Genomic DNA, 22182 nt, shown 5'->3' with positions numbered 1-22182 from the left:
ATATTTTTTTAGATTAAAGTTGCTGTGGCCCAGGAGGGTCGTCCAACAGTCGGGTGGTCGGTGGTTCAATCTCCAGCCTCTGCTGTCAGTGTCCTTGGGCAGATGCTTAACCCCAAGTTGCTCCCGATGCTGTGGCCAACAGTGTTTGAATGTGTGTAGATGCTGACCTTTATATGTAAAGGGAAATCCATTTACCATTTAACAATTATTGTTTATTTATATTCTGATATATAACATTCCAGGTCCAAAATCTCCAAATGTTAAGGCTACAACATTTTTATTTTCTGTGATTTTTGCACAAATAACTACAACACCCTGCAATCCGCCATTATATTGTACCTTTCTTTGTTAAGACTGCCTTCACCTTTGACTGAACTGAATTTCAATGTTAGTCTTGATGCTATCGGGGCTGACGGAGACCTTTCCGCAGCAGAAACAGGTCATGGGTAACAGCGGACCTTCTGCCTCTATGACACACTCCATATTAAGAGTGCAATGAATAGAGTAGTTTCAAAAGAAGATGGTATTCACTGTGCAGTAAAGACTTTGCATGCTGCATGAGGTTGGCTCTGCATGGAGATTAACAGAGTCAGTGTGATGGCCTGGCCTGGCTTGGCTTGGCTTGACTTAGTTGGGGGGGTGGGCTTATCTGCTTTCACTCTCACTGGATCTCCTGATGTCTACCACACAAAGCCCGGCCCGGTGAATATTAATGTAGTATTACTTGAAAGTGCGTAGGTCGCCTTTTGATTTGTTTCGACTTAAATATATGTCTTTATATTGTATCATCTTATGACTGTTGACCATTTTTTAAATGATGTATTTTGGCCCCGTTTTGTCTGATAAATATTACTGTACCAATCATCTGTAGAGCTTTTTCATCTCATGTTCTCTTATAATAATACACAAGTCTCTCGCATGTATTTGCAGTAAGTGTACCTCACTATATTTTGAAATTGGATTTATTGAGTTTTCAGTGAAATAAAAAAAAAGGGAAGGAAAAAAACGAGAGAGAGAGATGTCGTAACAAGGGGACAATTATTTATTATTATTTCAATTGTATGAACTCCGTAAATGGCCATCAAACTGTATTGCTTATAGTCTAGAAAGGGCTCAACATTGCTTCCGATTGTCTCCTTTTCAAAAGGACATTACATGCCTCGCTATAATTTAAACATAATCTCTCTTTTCCTTTTGTTTTCAGACAAGTTCAACACCTACGTGACGCTGAAGGTGCAGAATGTCAAGAGCACGACGATCACTGTGCGTGGGGACCAGCCCTGCTGGGAACAGGATTTCATGTTGTAAGTTATATCAAACAAAGACACAATTTAATAATTCACCAACTGCAATAAATATGACTTTCATGGTAAAGAAAGCTAATTCTGCACTGACATCAAGCACTTCAATACAAACTACAACCAGAATGTTTTTATAAGACTGGTTTGGCCAGTTGCTCCCTTTTTAAAATGATATAAAATATTATTGAATAAATATATTTAAATACACATATAAACGATAAGTAATGGTGCAATACAAATGTTAAAACAAATAATTAAATGTAAAATAAAATAGAATAGAATATCAAAAATATGTTCATAATATCCCATATTATTATATAATCAGTATCATTCATTTATTTATTGTATTAATGTGAACGGTCCCCAGCCTAGTTCCTACCTGGTGCTTTGAGCTCGGGGAAAGGTGTCTTTGTTTTCACGCTGTGCGAGTATCTTGTTAAACAGCTGCTGTTCATTTCCTCTTTGTAATTCATTGGTTTAATTTCCTCGTTTTACTTTCCCCGTGAAAGGTATCTATGGTGACAAGAGAGCCGGCACGTTGTTGCATGCGTGTCATTGTTTGTCTTTTGTTAAGTCGCTCATTGCTACACTGTTTGTTTTTCCAGACCTTCATCGCTCTGCTGTCCATTAATGATGTGTCAGCTATGATGTAAACCAAAAAAAAAACATATATATATATTCATCTACATTTCCAGCAAATGCCCAGCACCATTCGTATGTCAAATCTGTTAAAAAGATTTAAAAAAACCCTCCTTAGTTTACTTTCCTAACATGGTGACATCACTTTGTAACACTCACACTTCTATTCGCTACACATTGTACATGATAGGCTTAGACCTATAAATACCTTTTTGAACATCGAAGCATATACACATGTCACACTAGAGGCACTAAATATAAAATATGAACCAGAAATGTGCATTATAGGGCCTCTTTAATATTTGGGTAAACAATATCAGGATATATAATGATTTCTGTTAAGTCAATAATAAAAAATCTGTATAACAAAAACACACAGGAAAGCCTAAGTTAGTATGTGTGAAATAAATTATAGAGAAATAATACATTTAAGTCCTATCATATATCATGGTATATAGCAAATGATATATCATGCCTTTTTTATATTGTTCTAACTGTATATATCATTATATGCATGAATGAGCACATGATTTAGAAAGCCTACAGTAAATGCCAATATGCACCTGGACACTCAGCCCCCCCCCTTAATTTTTCTCAATGAGCTGCTCTCTTTGATTATCTTTTCCTCTCATCTTCCTTTTGTTTGGCCCTTCAATCGCTATAAACTGCCACAGATAGAGAGAATATGCAAATGCCCTTGTAGCGCTGCTCCTTTCAAAATTGATATGCCATTTTGTTGCTGTCATCAAGCTGTTTTTCAAGCCCTTTGAAAAGCACGTTGAATGACAACACAAGGCTTGAATGTATTATGATAGCTAACACACAACGAAGAAAGGAAGTAGCCTTTGTCATCGACAGTTATGGGGCCTGGCAGTAACTATGGAGACATTTGTGTGTGAATTTAATGGCGATCAGAAACTTGTTTTCTGATAACAAGGGCTCAAACTACACAACTATTGTTATTATCCGCTGAGTGTGCTGACATTTCCAACCCTTGGGTTTTCAAAAAGTGATATAAACACGCTTGACAGTACTTCATCATTTTTTTAATTTGAATCTTTCCTCAGTGAGATCAACAAGCTGGACCTCGGCCTCATTGTCGAGGTGTGGAACAAAGGCCTCATCTGGGACACCATGGTGGGGACATCATGGATTCCTCTGAAGGGTATCCAACAATCAGAGGAGGTACGCATATGCACCCATACACAATAGAAATAACACACATTCTGTGAGATCAGGTTCAGGTTCTTTATTTGTACCCGTACTGTAGGTAGATTTAGTTTGCAGATAAAAAAGACAAGGGATCAATCCTGACACACTCTAAAAACAAACACAGACAACAGACACATCTCCCTGCTCTATCAAATGTTAAAAAGAAAAACACTAGTACAAACACAGATATAAACCTAAGATATAATACTTGAAAATGATGATTACTGATAATGATGGCAGAAAGTTAGTAGAATAATGAACACTAAGAAGATCCAACTGTCCAAATGTCAATATCAATATATGTGTCTTCATTGCAGGAGGGCTCGGGGGACTGGCTCTTTCTGGACGCAGAGGTCCTGATGAAGGCAGATGAGATATATGGCACCAAGAACCAAACGCCTCATCGAGTCCTGCTGGACACTCGCTTCGAGCTGCCTTTTGGTGAGATGCGAGAGTCTCTGACACAGTTGTCAAGTTCAGGTCTTTATGAAAGACATTTTCCCATCATCTCAAGTACCAGCTCTGACCACAATGGGTGCATGATAATAAAAAGTAAATTTGAGTTTCTGGTTAGCGTAGGGCAAATCAAACCGTCATCCAATGAGGTACACAAAGGTGCACACGTGTTTCCTGCTGAAATGTCACCAGCTCAGGAAATGCTATCCAGCCTGGGGCACTGCCTTTCAAATGAATCGTATCTTCTAACCTGGTGTCCTGTAGTCTTATGCAAGCATCTGTCATTTGAATTCAAATACAAAAATAAAAGACTAAATGAACAACATGTTCAAGAAGAGTACAAGGTCACTTTCTCCCCGTAACAAAATTAAATCATAACCAAATAGCGTTATCTCATTAAATCAGGACACTTAAGTTGAACAGCTAATGTCTAGAAACAGGGCACTCTTAGACGTTCGTCCAACCGCCTAATGTCCCGTCTCTGGTTCCACTGGGGATTAGGAGTTTCTGGTCTGCTTAAATTGAGGGCACTGACTCATATATGGCAGATCTTCCTTTATTAACTTAGGTTCAGTAAATATAATTTGGTCTTCGCCAGGCTGTTCCATTGTGGCCAACAGGATTAAGGAACTATTAAGAATATGTTTATATATAGCTAAAATGAAGAAGAGGAGAGTATTACTGGGACATTTCCCTTAGCTTAATCAAACATCCCACAATCTTTTTATTTTCAACATACTTTTCCTGCAGACTTCATTTATACTAATTTCATGTTCATTGATCAAAGAACATGCTAGACCTCAGACACCTCCTTGATTAGCTATTAGCTTGACTTAGCATTTAAAAAAAGTAATTTCAATGAATTTCATTCAAATATATTTGCCCTAGGGTACCATTCAGTTATATCCAGAGGGTGGTCGTCCCCTGTGCTCCTCCTGTTCTCTGTGGGTTTGACCACAGTTATCCTACAGTATCTCTGATACCAGGACTCCATATTAAGCTCAAGCCCTGTGATCATCAAAGTTAGAGCAGGGAGTCTGTCCACCAAGTGTTTTTTTATTTGTATTCAAGAGGAGACCTTTCAAGGTTGCAGGAGGCCATCGTGACTCTCTGAGCCACCACAGCCGTTCATTAAAGCTGTGGGTCGGTGTGTCTTTGAAGCCCTGGCCTTTGTGTGAGTGGCCTTTAATGTGCATCTGTCGACTGAGCAGCAGCAAATCCCCCTGCAAAGAGGGAATAGTGAGACGACCTGCTCCAATACTTAAAACAATCTAATAATTTGATTATTTTAATGGATTGTATGAGGGCTATTGTTGATGAGAATATTAATGGATTACAGAGCTGGCTGAGGGGAGTAATATTGCCAGAAATATACACAGATAAACATGATTAAGTTAATGAAAATACAAACTATTTTATATATATAAATGATCTGTTCATTAATAAAGTTATATCAGAGTAGAATACATTGAGTTTGGTGAAGTTCCTTGTTTTGATGGCTGCTGCTCTCACAGAAAGAGATGTTGTCGAATTAGCCAAAATTGGCCTAAAGTAAGATGTACCACTCCATGTAGAATTTAGAAAACCAGACACAGGTTCAAGTTGTTTTGGAAACTTTCCACACTGTCCTGAATAATAGGACATCGTGATGACTTCTTTTGTTATAGCATATTTAATCGTTTGTTTACAATTAAGTGAATCTGTTTGCTTTAGTTTGGCAGCCAATATTTATCCTGCTCTATGATGAGCAGGATGTTTACTTCAAACACAGTAAGGTGACGTGTGTGTGTGTGTGTGTGTGTGTGTGTGTGTGTGTGTGTGTGTGTGTGTGTGTGTGTGTGTGTGTGTGTGTGTGTGTGTGTGTGTGTGTGTGTGTGTGTGTGTGTGTGGTGTGTGTGTGTGTGTGTGTGTGTGTGTGTGTGTGTGTGTGTGTGTGTGTGTGTGTGTGTGTGTGTGTGTGTGTGTGTGTGTGTGTGTGTGTGTGTGTGTGTGTGTGTGTGTGTGTGTGTGTGTGTGTTTTATGTAGACATCCCAGATGATGAGGCTGAGTACTGGACAGGCAAGCTGGATCGCATCAATACCATGGGGATCCATGATGAGGTAAAGTGCAATTTGACAATATTTGACTTGTATTTGTATTCATATTTGTTTCAAGAAAGCACCGCATATCAGTTTATTCATACTGATAATCACTCTGTATGTCTTATAAGATGTGCTGAATGTTTTCGTCTACTACATCTTCTTCTGATGCCACATGACTGGTTTTCCTTTTTATAAATATTGATGGAGTGGTAATGGTGAATTGTTGTAGTAAATAATAGATATATGCCAACATGCAAAACAAATTGAATGCTGTTTTCTCTCCCTCTCTCCTCTGTAGTATCCTCTTCACGATGACGTTCAGAGTCGCCCTCTGCCATTTGCCGCCTCCCAGTGCTGTGAGTGCACACGCTCCTTTTGACCTCTAGATAGAGCCATTTCTCCGTCTTTCTATTTTCAGACTTTAATATGATTTCCTCTCACTTCCTTACTGTTCTGCCGAACTGAAATCCTCTTTAATCAGAGTTTAAAATGAAGACTTAAAAAAAGAGTCCTTCTATCTTTTGAACCCGTATGCATGTCAAATGTTTGTCTTCCTCTCTGATGGGGTTTTCCCTCATCCTCTTACTATTACAAAACAGGGACACTTTTGTTTTCACAACCCCTGCCTCCTCTGACTGTACCTCTCACTTGTAACGTCTGCACTTTCACCAGGCAACTATTTCGGATGGGCTGAGCCTCTGAGTATGTAAACAAAACTTGATCAAATTCTCCCCCCCCGGCCAATCCTCAGTGCCCTCTGCATGTCCTAATGTCCCACATTCCCCGATAACATATAATCTATAAGGTTTTATTGCATTTTAATATCATTATTCCACCCTAACACTTTTTCCTCAATGATTTCCTAATCCCCTTTTTTCCTCTTTTTTCAGCTTCCTTTTCCTGCTTATGCTGTTTTCCTTTTTATGCTCTGTGCTGCGGTCATATAATTCTCATTACCCATGTTACCTTAATACTTACAATATTGCTATATGACACATCCTAGAAAGATAAATGTCAGAAAGTCAGTGTTTTCTCTCCTTGAAATGTAGACATTTAGTGAGTAGCAATACATAGATATAATGCTGAACAACAGGAGCCCTTATCAAATCCTAAAGGGTGCACGTTGCAGTTGCATCTTTGAACCTATAGGTTGTAGTCATTGCTAAACTATATTTTTGACTGTATGTCACCTTGACATTTTGTTGTCCTCCCAAGAGATATCAATAGAATCAGTTTATCTTAACACTCTCCCTTTATCGCTCTGGAAAGATAAACTCAGCTGTCGCCTCCAGTACACACCAAACTCACTCTTGAAAAAGGTTAAGGGTTATTATTAGGTTTGGCAAGGTTACTTTCAAAAATGTTGAGGTGCTTTTCTTATGATCATTACTAGTATATGATACGTGTTGTACAATATAAACATCAAGGATAACGTAGATAAAGCTCAATGTTTTTCCATTAAGCAGGAAATCTTGTATGTATAAATACCATATAATCTTTAAAAAAAATGCATGCCCATTGCCCTTAATTTCAACCTGGCATATGCTGTTTTACTTTTGTTTATTTGATAAACTGCAAACAATTTTGTCCACTTAGACAACATTTGAACTGGTTGGCATCTTCCGCTTTGACATGAGTTAATGAGGATTTTATTTTCAAATGCTTGCTGCCACACAAAGCATACTTATAGATGTTTCAGGTGAGATTCCTTCACTTAGCTCACCCTGTTTCCTTTTTGCAGCTCTGGATGACCAGGACAGTGCCGTAGACGACCGGGACAGTGACTATCGCAGTGAGACCAGTAACAGCCTGCCTCCGCGTTACCACACAACGGCTCAGCCCAACTCCTCCATGCACCAGTATCCCATGGGGCCTCGGCAGCAGCAGCACCCGGACTCCTGCACAGACTCTGTCCACAGTTTGGACCTGGACTACAGGGACCAGATAGCAACCAGGTAGGGAGAGTATCCATCGAAACACACCTTCTGAATGAAACTCTTAACTTTGTCACAGAGTCCCAATCACATAGGCAGCACTCTCTGAAATCAATATTGAAACAAGAATGCCACCAACAACACCCTTATTAATCAGAAATGATCTTTATCTCAACAATGAACCTTATAAGACATTAGGTTATCTTAAAGTATATAATTTCTCTCTTTTTTTTATAAAATACATACGTCGGAGGGCCTTCACTTTTAGAGTTATAGCCTAATGGCAAAAGTAGGCGGTTAAACAATTATGCATATTTCTTTCTTCTGAATAGTTTATCTGACCTAGAATCAAACATGGCTGGAGCTTTTAATTTTTTGTGACAGAGTAAATGGTTTGTTAAAAGAAGAGGGATCCATACTTCATAGGCTAAATGGATTTTGTCACAAGGCATATTACACTCAAATTATAAATCAAATACATTACTTTCAATTTAAAGAGGAAAAGAACAGCGTGACTTTCACTATAGGAATAATAATATATTATACTGTCGTTGTTTTTATTTTGAAGCCAGTTTTGGTCAATAATAATGGTCCCAGTGCACTGGATGTACTTTTGTTTACTCATGGATTGTTGTAAAATACATGGGTACCAGTGAGACTGCTGCAAATCAGCCTGTGTGGAACGATAGGAAGTTGATCCGGATAATTCTACATCAGAAAAAAGAAAACAATTGGATTACAGTCGGGGAGAGCTCATCAGTCGTGTTTGTTTTTGGTCATGAGGGTCTGTTTCGTTGGTTGATAGTTAAGCCATTTCACTGAAGAAATCCTAAGACATACTGTTTAATACCCATGCACAGTAATATATATTTGATGGTATTTTTAGAGTTTTAGAGTAAATGTATTGCAATTTTCTTTGCATTATCATTGTAACCAAGCTTTTCCAATTCATTCTTAAAAAACATTGCTAGCTAATCTGAATTCCGTCTTTACATTTGCATGAAACTGTTCTCGTCTTTATTTCTGTTTATTTTTCTGCTTAACTTTTGTTTGCATTTTTTTTTTCTTCTTCTTTATTTGCTTCTTTTCTGTCCCTATGCTCTTTCCCTCCCTTTTGTAACATCAATTAATTAAACTAAATTAGACCATTAAATCAGAAAGGAAGGGTCAGAATTATACCTGTGGATTCTGGCATGGGCGTTGAAGATTGGGAAAACAAATACAAAGGACAGAGCAAGCCTCACTTGAGTGAATTCTTGGATGATGAAGAAGAAAATGTTATCCTTCGAATGGGAAGACCCGACCCTGAGTCGTCACGCACCTCTACCAGTCAAAATACTCAACGCAGTGGTTTTCTGCCTCCCACCTACCCCCAGGGTTATGACACTATTGATCGACGGCGAAAGAAAAAGATAAGAGACCCAGGAGGGTTGCTAAGTACAGATGCTGACAAAAAAAGAGAAGAGGCTTTCCCCTCTGACATTGCACTGCTCCGTGAGAAGAGAGGGGAGCTATTTATGCGGCAGGTAGTTGAGATGCAGGAAGAAGAGGAGCGCATAACATCCTGCCTCAGGCCGTACCAAAATGGCCTTCTCTACAAGACAAGGATGTGGGCGAAAAATGAGCTAGACAACACCTTGGAGAATTATGTGGCATACAAAAAAGAGCAAGAGGGTAGAATGAGGAAACGGTTTGATTTTGATTTCGAGGACTCTGAGGATCTTCGCTACTCCATGGGAGCAGAGGAGGATATTGATGATATCGCCTTTATGGCTCAAGACTATTACTCGGAGAACGCAAGACATTATAAAGACAGGTATTCCCTCTCCTGTCCCTCAGAGAATTCTCATGGTCCTCGAGAGAAAAAGTCTGGCAAAGCTAAACTTGGAGGTTGGGCCCCAGAGGCAATGCTCTCTCCTGTAGAGGAACCAAGTGATGAATACGTAGACCCTTTGGATGAACTCCAGTGTCTAGTTGAAACTGTTTCTGAATACCTTGCTGAAAAAGAAGAAGAAATGAGCAAGTATGGTTCCCTTCCTAAATCAAACAAATCTAGGCTATCATCTATTGGAAGCTATAGAACCAATTCTCTCGGCGATGAGCAAAATAGTTCATCAACAGATCCTAAAGAAGAAACCCAATCACAAACTCCTGATCAGGGCATTTCAGGAGTAAAAAATGCCATGAGCTCATTATTTAGTTCTCTTACTGACAAAGTTGGAGGAGGCCCCAAACAGCCGGTCCCATCTCAACAGGCGCCATCTGCAGAACCCTCCAACCAATCTGGACTAACAAAACTATTTTCCTTCATTCCCAAATCAAATAGCTCAGCTCCTGTAGCTGTTGTATCTCCGGTAGACAATTCTCATGAAAAACCATTCAGTTCTCCGCCTTCTCATCCATCACAATATGCCAAGACACAAGGTCATTATCAAGAAACAAAGTCTCCCACAAGGAGTCAGACTAGTAAAAAAGAACATGTACTAGAATGTGTAACCAAACCTCAAAATGCTCCAGGTAACTCAGTCCTGGGAAAATTGAATCCTTTAAAACTTTTTTCTGCAGTAGATAATGGGAACGCCGCTGAAAAGGCACCAACATCCACAAATCCTCCAGGCCATACACAAGGGGACGAGCAATATGTTCATCAAGGTAAACAGTCAATGGCAGCAGAAGGAGATAGAAAATCCGAAACATTCAGTTCATTGCAAGAGAAACATTCGGAACAAAAACGAGATGGAAATATGTATGGCATAGAAAATCCAATGATTTTCAAACAAGAACATGTGCCTAATCTGGGTCCAGCAAGGTCCACTAGCCAAACAGAATCAGTACATTCTGGATTCTTTAGTCCTTTCAAGAAGTCATTGAGTTCATTGCTCACACCTGCTGGCCTCATTCCCCCCCAGGGAGCTCCACCTCTGACGGTTTATCCAGTGTTTAGATCTACAGAGGCTCCCCGACTACAAAAAACCAGTAGAGGACCCATCATTGAGCAGTAGACCGCCTTTCCTCTCCTCTGAAAATGTCTCAACTCAACGCCCCAAAGCAGAGGGAGGCATGCTCTCTGGTTTTTTAAAGTTTGCATCTAGTGAAGATGTTAGTGTCTCCATGAACACACAGAATCCTGCGCGATCATATCATAATTCAACTTCAACAACCTCTACCACAATTACACAAAATCCTGCTGTGCCCCAGGAAAACACTGAAAAAGGATGGTTTTCCAGTATATTTAACCCTACCTCTGCTCCGTCTGCTTCAAACCAGAATGTGACTAGTAATTTGCAAAGTCAAAACAGCAATGTGCCATCCAGCTCACAACAACAACAACAAGCACAACAACTTTCGAATCAGAAACCAATTGCCCCCCATGGAATGGAGCATCAAGCCCCAAATCAGACAGAATCACAAAGTTTTTTGACAGGTCTTTTTAAAGGGAGCTCAACCGAAGACAACTCTCCTATGGGCTCGAATCAACCAAAACAAGGACTGCTATCTGGACTTCTTAAATTTGGCTCTTCCAGTGAGCTTTCTGCCAATATGCCACATCAGGCTTCCCAAAACAATCAACCACACAGGAGCAGTGATCTCCCACAGATTCCCAATCAACCTCCACCACAACAAAGTACTTCAGGACCACGGATGGCGGGCCTTGTCTCAGGGTTATTGAAGTTTTCATCAACAGAAAGTATACCACAAAATGTGCAGCCTTCTGAAGCTGAAAAGCAGAGGAACATCCCTGGAAATCTAACTGGCCAGCAGCAGATTTCTAATGAAACACAGCAAACGCAATCTCAGCAAAAGGGGCTTTTGTCTGGCTTGTTTACATTTGCCTCATCTGAGAATGTTTCAGGCAGCCAAACAGTTCAGCAACAACAAAGCAATGTTCAACACAATCAACAGGGTTTCAATCAACAGCATAGTCAACAAGATCCAAACCAAGGGCATCATCTCAGAAATAGAGCATCAAATCAGCAGCCAGGCTTTACTCGACAACAAACGGTTCCACTCCAGCGGCAACCATCCCAACAAAGTGGTATTTTATCTGGTCTCTTTAAATTTGCTTCAGCAGACAACATTAATAAACAAGAGCCCCCATCAGCTCAGCAGCATGGAATTATGCCAAGTAAATCTAGCTATGAGCAACCAAGTGCAAGAGATTTCCCAATGTCCAATCAAAATCAACCACAAAATAGCTCATCACAAAGAACCACTCAATCTAGTGGTTTGCTTTCTGGACTATTCAAATCCTCGTCAGAAAATATGGGTCAACAGCAGCAGTCTGAAATGATCCATGAGACACAACTAGAAAGACCAGTTCAAAGCAACCAACCCATTGAAACACACGTGGACACTGCAAGTCAATCTGGCATGCTCTCAGGGTTGTTTAACAAATTCACAAAATCATCTGAAAACATCGATCCAACCTGCCAGACATCGGCAGTACAATCACTGCATGAGAGAGTCAATAATAATTCAGTCACAATGAAGACCCCACTTCACACTAGTGTAGCACAACAATCCTCACAAGAACATACAGAGAAAGAGAAGAGGTTTCTTAGACCTGCCCAACAAGGGTTTTCATCTGGACTCTTTGGCAAAAATGTAACTGAGGAAGCTTGCACTCCCAAACAAATAGACACATCTGGTCAAATTACAGAACCACAGACACCCTCAAATAAGTACACAGAGTTACATTCAGGCTTATTAAAAAGTGCTTCCGCAGACTTTGGAAGGGACCGGGATTCTCTCTATCCTGGACAGAGCAGACATGCTTTTATTACGGTACCTGTGTCAATTGATGGTGAGAGTTTGGATTTAAGAACCACTGCTACTTTTGCAAGATCTCTTCAGAATCAAGCACCATATTCCTCAATTAGCAATGGCAATATATCTCAGATATATTATTCCGGCACACCTCAGTCAGTTCCCCCAATGGCTTATAGTACAGGAAATATTCATTCACTTTTACAAAGCCATACTCTTCCGTCAATAATGTCCATGCAGCCATTTATTGGCAGAAGCACTTCCTCTTTGTATGAAGTAACAGGGCAAAATCTTAACCAGGGTCAGTTGTCTCCTTATAGAACAAGTCCCTCTTATGATGAAAACCAATGGATCCGTGAAAGTGCTCTTTTGCAGATGTTACAGAATGAGTCACTAAATTATGAAATCCAGGATCAACTGTATAGACAGAGCTGTGAGACATCTGCTCTTCCTCACAGCCCCTCAAATACATATCAGCCATTTAACTCAACCGGACCAATGCAAGGTGTTGTTTGCCAGGAACAAATTCAACCATATCAGTTTGAGCAACACAATGATGATCCATATCCCAAGAGGAAATTATGGAACAGCCACGAAGACTTGGGAAACAAAGAACATTCGCTTCATGAGGAGGGTGCGTTGAACTTAACTAATAAACCGAGTAATGCAAATGTTGCGAGACGTCACTCTTTTAATAATGGCAGCACATACAGCTTGAATGGGGTTTCATATCATGAAGGTTATTACGAGGAGACTGCACCAAGCTTATCCTATTCAGCTAACTGGCTATATGGAATGGATAATACAGCCCAACAAAACTTTCATACTAATGGTATGTTCCATCAGAATCAGTTTAATTTGAATAGACAAATAGATTCAATGTATCCCCCAAGTGCCCCAACTGAGATGGAAGACTCCCAGTACCTCGAAGACACAGAGTGGTATCAGCAGTGGCTTGCACTTTTGGAGCAAGGGATGTGGTGGCCAGCAGAAGATAGTGACTGTGGCTACTTTGTTTACACAGATCACGAGTACATTTATGCCTTGCTTACAGATGCAGAAGGCGAATATGTGTATGCTTGTGCCCCTGAAGGCGAGTCTTTGGAAAATGCACAGCATTTAGATGGTTTTCCCAGTGCTTGGTTACACAGTGAAATGGTTTCAGTGTGTGGCTTTAAAATCCCACTCTACAATGAGGATGAGCTTTTATGGCTACCCGGTCAAGATAACAGTGATTCTATATTCGTTAATGCCCCCCTGGATTTGTCTGCTGCCTATAGAAAAGGAAATCAGATCATGAATTTAAATCTTCAACAGTTCTCTGAAATGTTTGAGAATTCATTTCTGTCACAAGGGCAACAAGGTGTAGATTTCACATCTTACAGATTAAACAAAGTCAGGGTGGATCCAAGACAGAATGGTTATATCAATGGCGACCAATGCAAAGATGTTATTGACCTTTCCTGTCGTAATAATGACCACAATGGTCCTTATTGGAACAACCAGGAAACGAAGACATTTCTTGCTCAAAAGCTGGCTGTTTCTTTGAACTCTAATCCATCTGAAAATTCCAATCAGCAGCTACTTCACAACTGTTACAGGCCTTGTCAACGGCGGCGTTCATCAACAGGAGTTACAGTGAAGCATGTAGAAGATGTATCACAGAAGGAATGGAGGGAAAGAGTGTCCCCGGGAGAAGAACAACCTAATCGTCATGTCAAACAGGTTTCTTCCCTTATATCCTCTTTTGTTGGAAAAACATCACAGGCGGAGTTAAACAAAACTAGCATTAACAACTGTGAGAAAGCTTCTGACAACAAATCTAAGAACATTCTTGCATCAGGTTTCCAATGTCTGAAGTCAAAGATTATCAAAGAGGAATCTACTGCTGATGTGACTCAACAAATGCAGATGTCCACTAGCACACATAAAAGAATTTTGCCTACAGTCAAAACAACGAGTCAAGTAACCCAACCCTCAATTCAATCACATACAGCTTCACAGAAACCTATACTTACACGTCAGGCTACCATGGCACAACAAGCAACCCCACCAACACAGCCCAATGTACCAGTGCCTTTAGAAACAAAAGAAGCTCTTATTAAACATGGACCATGTACAGCTGATAAGCCAGTGGATATACCAGTGGAGAAACAACCTGAACAGGCAGGCTTCATGAACTTTCTCAAATCTGCAGTTGGAATAGAAGAACCCATGCCAGATGCCCAGAAATGTTCTCAGATATCTTCCAATGAGCAGAGCAAAACTTGCAGCACTGCATCCCTACCAGGCAGTGTTCCCACAAATAAAGAAGCTACAGGAGTGTCAAATCTATTTGGATCAATAAGCAGCCTATTTAGCGCTGAGCCCCCTCCGCCTCAGAAACAGCAAATGAAACCGAGTGTTACAGAAGGTTCATTGACATCAGCATCTAAACCTAAGGGTTTACAGAGACAACGAACCATGGACCAAAGCGGTAGCCCTGTGCCGAGCCAACCCCCAAACAAAAGTATATCCCAACCATTTCCTCCCAGTTCTTTGCCAGGCCCGTTTACAAGCCGATCAGAAACTATGCCAACTACAGAACAGAAAAAAAATGAAACTAAACCATCTGGCGGACTTTTTGGATTTTCAATCGGAGAAATGCTGTCAGGATCCGCAACTGCCCAATCAGGACCCACACCTCAATCAGCTGCATCAACTACAGCTCCACAAGAAGAATCACTGGGTAAAAGTATATTATCAATATTTAGTGGGCCCAATCCCCCACAAGCTGCAACTAAAACTGAGCCATTGCCTCAAGCACGACCACCAAGTGCAGCTCCACAACCTCCTCAACAGGAATCACTCGGCAAAAGTTTATTATCAATGTTTGGAGGATCAAGTCCTCCTCAGCCTCCCCCTCAAACCAAGCCTACTGCTGACGTACCACAACAGGGAACTGTTCCTCCTAAAGACCCCCCAAATACAGGATTCCTTTCAATGTTTGGTGGTCCCAGCAACCAACAGCAAGCTCAAACAGGATCTTTACTAGGGGGGATTTTGCCTGGGTCAACAAGTTCAACTGAAAGCCCAATGAAGGGACTGTTTTCAATGTTTAGTGAACCCAGTCCTCCGCAACCTCAGCCAACAACACCCTTATCTCAACAAAGAGTAGCCAAATCACAAACTCAACTACAAGGGGAACCCAACACACAATCTAAACCACAAGCACAGCCACAAGGACAAGGGCAGCCAGCTGCCTCTGTACTTGGGGGAATATTAGGTGGCTTTTCTACCTCTAGTGACACTCCAAAAAGCACTTTGTTTTCCATGTTTAGTGGACCCAGTACTCCTCAACCAGCAGGAGCTGCACCACCAAAAGAACAGGCAAAGAGTATATTCTCTGTTTTTAATGATATATTGACACCTCCACAACCTCCACAACAAACTCCCAATTCATCATCAACTTTCGACACTAAAGTGCCACCAACAGCACAAGGTTCTTCCCAAATATCATCTGTTACCAGTAGCCATGGCCAAGCAGCACCCAGTGAAATATCAAGTGATGTGAATGTAAGGTCATCCAAAGAAGCTACTGTAGATACTTCACAGGATGCTACAAATAAAGGCACTGATATTGCATCTATGGATCCAGATTCAGAAATTGTCACTGTTCAAAAGGAAACAAGCACAGAAAGTGCACCCCACGATCCTACCACCAGTAACCAATCCCCAGCTTCCGGCTTTCTGTCTATGATTAGTGGATCAGATCCCAAAGACTCACCAGGCAAAGGTCTGATGTCCTTGCTTGGAGGTTCTGCTCCTCAGCCTTCTTCTCAGCCTGAAAGTTCTCTATTGGGGGCAATGTTTGGAGGCTCTTCAACCCAAAAACCAGCTTCTCAAACAGGGGGGTCTTTACTAGGTGGTTTATTTGGAGGGTCTGCTCCTCAGGCTTCTCCTCAGAGTGAAGCTCATCCGACACCAGGCCCTCAAACAGGGGGGTCTTTACTAGGTGGTTTATTTGGAGGGTCTGCTCCTCAGGCTTCTCCTCAGAGTGGAGCTCCTCCGACACCAGGCCCTCAGACAGGGGGGTCTTTACTAGGTGGTTTATTTGGAGGGTCTGCTCCTCCGACACCAGGCCCTCAGACAGGGGGATCCTTATTTGGAGGCTTATTTGGTGGATCTGCTCCTCAGGTTTCTACTCAAGTTGGTCCCAATAAGAGTGGAGCTTCTCCCACACCAGGCCCTCAGGCAGGGGTGTCCTTACTTGGAGGCTTATTTGGCGGATCTGCTCCCCAGGCTGCAGGATCTCCGACTGCAGGGTCTATCTTGGGTGGTATTTTTGGGGGATCAGCAGCTTCAGCAACAGCACCTCAGACAAGTGGGTCCTTTGGTGGATTGTTTGGTGGGACTGCTGCCCAGACTTCAACCACCCCAAATACTAGCTCTATATTGGGAGGTATTTTGGGAGGGTCATCTTCTCAAACCGCTCCTGCACAGACAGTCACATCTGCTCCCAATCGTATTTTACCTGAAGCTTCAGCTCCTAATGAGATACCTGGTCAAAGTTTGCCTTCTATACTTAGAGGATCTGTTCCTCCCGCTTTAACAGCTACAACATCCATTGATGACGAGAAAACTTCAACTACAGCTCTTACAGACACTACTTCAGATGTAACAATTCTACCAAAACCTGATGATGACAGGAAAACTGCTCCAGCTCTAGCAGGTCCTGAAATATATGCAAGTGGTACAGTTACAAAAAGCAATGAAAAGGCAGAAACATTACAGCAACCTGGCGGTACAGTCCAGTGTGTTAAGGCAAGCTTACCAAAAACTGATGGCGAAGTCACAAAAGAAGCTCATCACCAAGATGCTGACAAGCCAACTACCAAAGCTAATGATATTCAGTCCAAAGAATCTGAATTATCTACACCAGAGCTTTTAAGTGGTCAGTCAGGTCAAAATGCAACACTCTCTAAAGTAGAAGAAGCAACACCAGCCACTCAGTCAGCAAGTACTGTAGTCGAGGAACAACAAAAGCCTACAGAGTCAGATAAATCTATTGGTGACACAGCAGCAGATGCAGTCACAGGCTTTATGTCCTCCCTTTTCAAACCAACAGTTGCTTCCTCTGAAGTTCCTCAGCAACAGCAGAAGAACTCACTATTTGGACATGGAGCAACGGCACCTCAAGCTGCTACTGGGCAGAGTGGAGGATCACTGTTAGGAGGTATTTTTGGGGGCTCCAATACCGAGAATGCAGCTCCCCAGATAGGGGGATCATTACTGGGAGGGTTATTTAAGGGGTCAGCGCCTCAGTCTGGTCCTCAAACCCCTGCCCCCACCCCTGGAGGGTCAATATTAGGTGGTATGTTTGGAGGAGGATCCACTGCCAAGTCTGTAGGTCCCCAGACTGGTGGATCGTTACTGGGTGGGATGTTTGGAGGATCTGCGGCAACAGCACAGCCTGGAGGTTCTTTACTTGGAGGAATGTTTGGAGGAGCCACTGCTCAGACTGCAGGGTCACAGGCTGGAGCATCAATACTTGGAGGCATAAGTGGATCTTTATTTGGGAGTGTGGGCCAACCACCCAAGCCAACTGAACCAAAGCCAGCTGAGTCAAAGCCAATGCCTGCCATTACACCACAGTCACAGATTAAGAATGAAAGTGTGCCACCTACAGTGTCTCCATCTGGCACTGAGACTACCACAAATAAAAAGGTGGACCCAACCCTACCAGTTCACGATCAAGTCAAATCTAACAACTTGACAAGTAGTAGTGAGGTGGCAACTGAGGCGGCTTGTCCGGAAACCTCTGTGACATATGACACCACCCATCCAGGTGAAAACTCTGAAAAAGAAACGCCAGCAGTTGAGGGAGACATAATACATGAGAAGCCCATGGTGATTAAGGGAGACTCTGAGAGTAAAGAAAGTGACAAATCAGCCCCACCGGATAATAAGGAGGCACATGCTAATTTAGCTCCTCCGGTTAATCAGTTGCCCAAAAATGCAGAGCCACCTGAAGCCAAGTCCCTGTTTGGTTTTATGTCAACACAAAGTGATGCAGGAAAATCTTTTGGATCTCTATTTTCACAAACACCGTCCTCAGGTACTCCATCAATGCCTCAAACTGAAGGAGTAAGTGGTCTGTTTTCAGGTTTTAAAACCCTTTCTGGTGGTCTATTTCAAGATGAAAAACCTGTTGCTGGAAAACCAGAGCCACCCACCACGTCATTATTTGGCACAAAAATCAGTTTTCCTTGGCAGGCAGAGCCACCGAAACCACAAGCTCCAGTTGTAACATCCCAACCCAAAACTGACAACAAAGCAACACTTGGTCAAACTCAAACTGTACAAAAGGTTGCAACAGCCGATGCACACAAATCTGAATCGGTAGGTTCAACAGATGATGTAGCAAACCCCCAGATTTGCATCTCCACTCCTGAAGTAGATCCTTCAGCATCCCTGACCCCAAAGGAGAAGGAAGGGCTTGTAGAAACATACCCCTCTGCAGGTCCTACCTCTGGAGTGCAGCTGGACATCCAGTCCAAGAAGGATCTATTGAATGCAAAAAGGCTAGTAAAAGCATAATAAATGGCATCCTCCCACACCATTTATGATGCATTGACGTTTTGGAAAAAATGTATTCCCTGTTCAGCTCTGCAATCCATCCTCAATAGTTACATGTCATATTTAGCTTGAGTTTATGTATGTGTGTGCATGAGTGTTTGTGTGTGTTTTGAAATGATTCTTAGTTTTATGTGTAGCACCTTCATAATTGTACATGTCATTTTAAAACAGAATTCCAAAACTAAATTTACATCTTAATATATTCATGGTGAATGTACTAATAATGATTTATATTGCATGTACGAAAGACAAGTCTTTTGAGATATTTATAGTTAAATATAAGCATACAACATTATAAACGATATACATTTAGTTTGAGCATGGAATTCTGATCTGTGTTGTGTTTTTGCTTTACAGGGTGGAAATAATTGTAGTTGTCTATATATAAACAGAAATCAACTTTTGTATATCTTTAAAATTGTATTCTGAAAGAAATGTAGCTAATCTGCATCATGCCCCGTGAATATAAAAGTGGTTATGAAAATGGGTAAAAATGTAAACACAGGTTATGTTATAATCCCCACTTGTCTAACCTTGGCCACAGGAAGAAAAACTGTAACATTTAGAAATAGTCTTTTACCTTGTGCTGATTTAACAAAAAAAGTAATGTGACAATATTTTCCTCACTCCTCTCTCCCAATTGTAGTCCAGTGGAAAGTAGTCGCTTTGGGTCATCCGGAAACCTGAGCCAGACCAGCTCCCAGCTTAGTGAGACTGGCCAGAGCACTGGAGGGTCAGAACTGGAGGAGTCCTTCCACTCCTACCACAGTACTAGCTTTCACCCCTCCACCAATGGGCAGCCGCGCACCAATGGACAACCTCCTACAAATGGACACTATACCGTCGGTGAGCAGGAGATACGTAGGCTGACCTCTGAAGAAGGACAGGGCCTGAAAAACGACACTCCAACAGAAAGGGGGACCTCTAAACTCCTAAGGTATGCTCTAAATTCAATTTGGTAATATATGTGCTATGATGAATATCCATAAGAACTGAGTCTTCAAGTCTTTCTTTCCATCCATGTAACACAGGTTCCATGATGATGGACCGCCATTACCCTTTACCCCATCCAGGATTTGTTGGTTGAAGGCCATCAATAAAGTCAGGGTTCAGCTCCGGGAGGTAGGCAGTGGTTTAATAGAGTTGCTCTACCAATATCTGACTACCCTTTATACTTTAGTTAAGTTTTGTTTCTATTGTTGGCTCCCTTTCTGGCTTGCGCCACTTCCTACTGCTGTCATCTGATTGGTTGCCCCTCAAAAGGTCAGCAGGGTTTGAGGTCAATGTTTAAATAATATATACTTTAAACGCAGCGCTTTGCAAGAATTTCCGTTCTCTCCGTAGGAGCATAACGGCAACGTCAGCATTGATGCAGTTTTTCAACATATCGTGTGAATGCAGCTTAAGACGCATACCTAGATGGATAAAACATCTGCGAATATGTGTATGTTGTTGAGTTTTACCTCTTTGGTAGTTTAAAATTATGCACCAAGATGTCACAGAATAGTTTTTTTGCGACAACACGCGTATGCTCCTCTGTAGGTTGCACACAATGGCACACTTTTGATAGCCTCTGGGCAGCAATAGTGGAACTACTTGCGATTCAGCAACTCATTAAAAGCCACAACATAAATGTTTTTCAAGTTATGGATGAGTGTATTTGATTTAGTGTCACCCACCTCTATATTTCTTGCATATCAGATCTGCTTTTATGCGATAGCCATCCAGCAAAAATGCTGCTTTAATAGAGGTTCCAAGAAACATCTAATATTTAATAAATCAGATGAAACTCCAGTTATGATGAAGTTAGCTCTCCCTATGTTTACATGGGTCAATCACTCATTTCTAGTATTATCAGAATCTGTAAAAGAATATAAAACAATATATTTTGCACTAATACCCAATGAATCAATATCTGTAGTCCAGGGACAAGATACAAATAAGGTTTGTACTGATGAGTTGTATATTCTGCTCATTTGAATCACCCAGCATCTCATCCCTAAGGGTGGACAAAAATAATTGAGTGTTTCCAAGAATTTGAACAATCTAATGAGAGGGGAGGTTCTAGCTTAGAAGATGGGATGTGGGAATTGCATCATGATAGCCATTCATCAATCAATCATGTGTATAGTTTATAATTTTTCAGATCAAGGAATTAACTTCCTGAGTAATAAATGTTAATTTTTAGCATTTGGAGCCCTTCCTTTTTCTGAAAAAGAAAAATAGATAATACAAATCGAGGCATTCATATGACATTGTTTTTGTCTCCATCATATTTTACTTTTGGTGTCGGGATAAGATGGCATGTAGCCTCACATTGAACTACATTGTACAATACCATATAGGATAATTTGTATCCAGCGCATGTATGTCGGTTCTAATCCTGCGGGTACAATCGTAAATCTGTAGAGGGTGCTCGTAATGAAATCATCAGAATCTCTCAGCCCTAACTGTGGTTCATCCCCTTGATTAAGCTTTTTATGGCACGGCAGTAAAGGAGTACCTAATGTAGAACCTCGATTGGCTCCATTATCATGATTGGTTTGCATGGGATGGTTGAGATTAACATGTACTGTATATGACGGCTGATTGAAGAGTATAACTGGAAAGCAAGGTGAAAGCTGTCTAAGGGCCATTTAATACAGGATGAAAGCAAACACTTAGGACACAAGTCTAAATGCTGAAAAGACTGTAATGAATTAGAATGGGTTGTTAATCAGTCCATCATCAACACTGACCAGGATAATAAGACATTGTAAAACATCCTCACATGCTTGTTTACATTCGTGGAATAGGATAAGATGAGATATGTGGTGTGTTTACAGTTTCCTAGAAAATGTTTGGAAGCAGTGACACACAAGGGGCATTTAGAGCAGGAAATGGAGCTGGCTGTCAGGCCAATTTCCAGTATCAGTTTCAAAACCCACTGGAATACAAATTATTTCTCAAAATGTTGCATTGACAAGTTAAAAGCAGTCAAGTATAGTTAAAGAAAAGCAGCAATACTGATATGTTTATCAGGGGTGTTTTCACTTTTTTATGAATAGAAAGAGAAACATCCCGAAATATCAGCTGCTGGCAGATGTGGATACAGAAATGGAGTGAATGAGACTGAGCTGGCACTCTCACAGCTTCAGATTAGCTTTGTGCTGGAATACATCGCCAGAGGAGGG

The 22182-nt window shown here is 41.2% G+C and overlaps 1 protein-coding gene across 2 annotated transcripts in view; it reads left to right on the top strand.

Moving 5' to 3' along the window:
* Nucleotides 1–22182, top strand: part of LOC117479029 (protein unc-13 homolog B-like) — a 66919-nt gene that overhangs the window by 18903 nt on the left and 25834 nt on the right. For both annotated transcript variants that reach the window (XM_034126044.1, XM_034126046.1), the window contains exons 3-10: nucleotides 1205–1304; nucleotides 3008–3125; nucleotides 3470–3593; nucleotides 5635–5708; nucleotides 5989–6046; nucleotides 7432–7645; nucleotides 19656–19946; nucleotides 20041–20131. In XM_034126044.1, coding sequence (XP_033981935.1) covers nucleotides 1205–1304; nucleotides 3008–3125; nucleotides 3470–3593; nucleotides 5635–5708; nucleotides 5989–6046; nucleotides 7432–7645; nucleotides 19656–19946; nucleotides 20041–20131 — 1070 coding nt within the window. The remainder of the gene's footprint in view (nucleotides 1–1204; nucleotides 1305–3007; nucleotides 3126–3469; nucleotides 3594–5634; nucleotides 5709–5988; nucleotides 6047–7431; nucleotides 7646–19655; nucleotides 19947–20040; nucleotides 20132–22182) is intronic.

Source organism: Trematomus bernacchii, unplaced genomic scaffold (genome assembly GCF_902827165.1).
Source record: "Trematomus bernacchii unplaced genomic scaffold, fTreBer1.1, whole genome shotgun sequence".
In the NCBI taxonomy this organism is placed as follows: Eukaryota; Metazoa; Chordata; class Actinopteri; order Perciformes; family Nototheniidae; genus Trematomus; species Trematomus bernacchii.
Note: the sequence above shows the minus strand (reverse complement) of the source record. Positions and strands in the feature narration are given on the sequence as shown.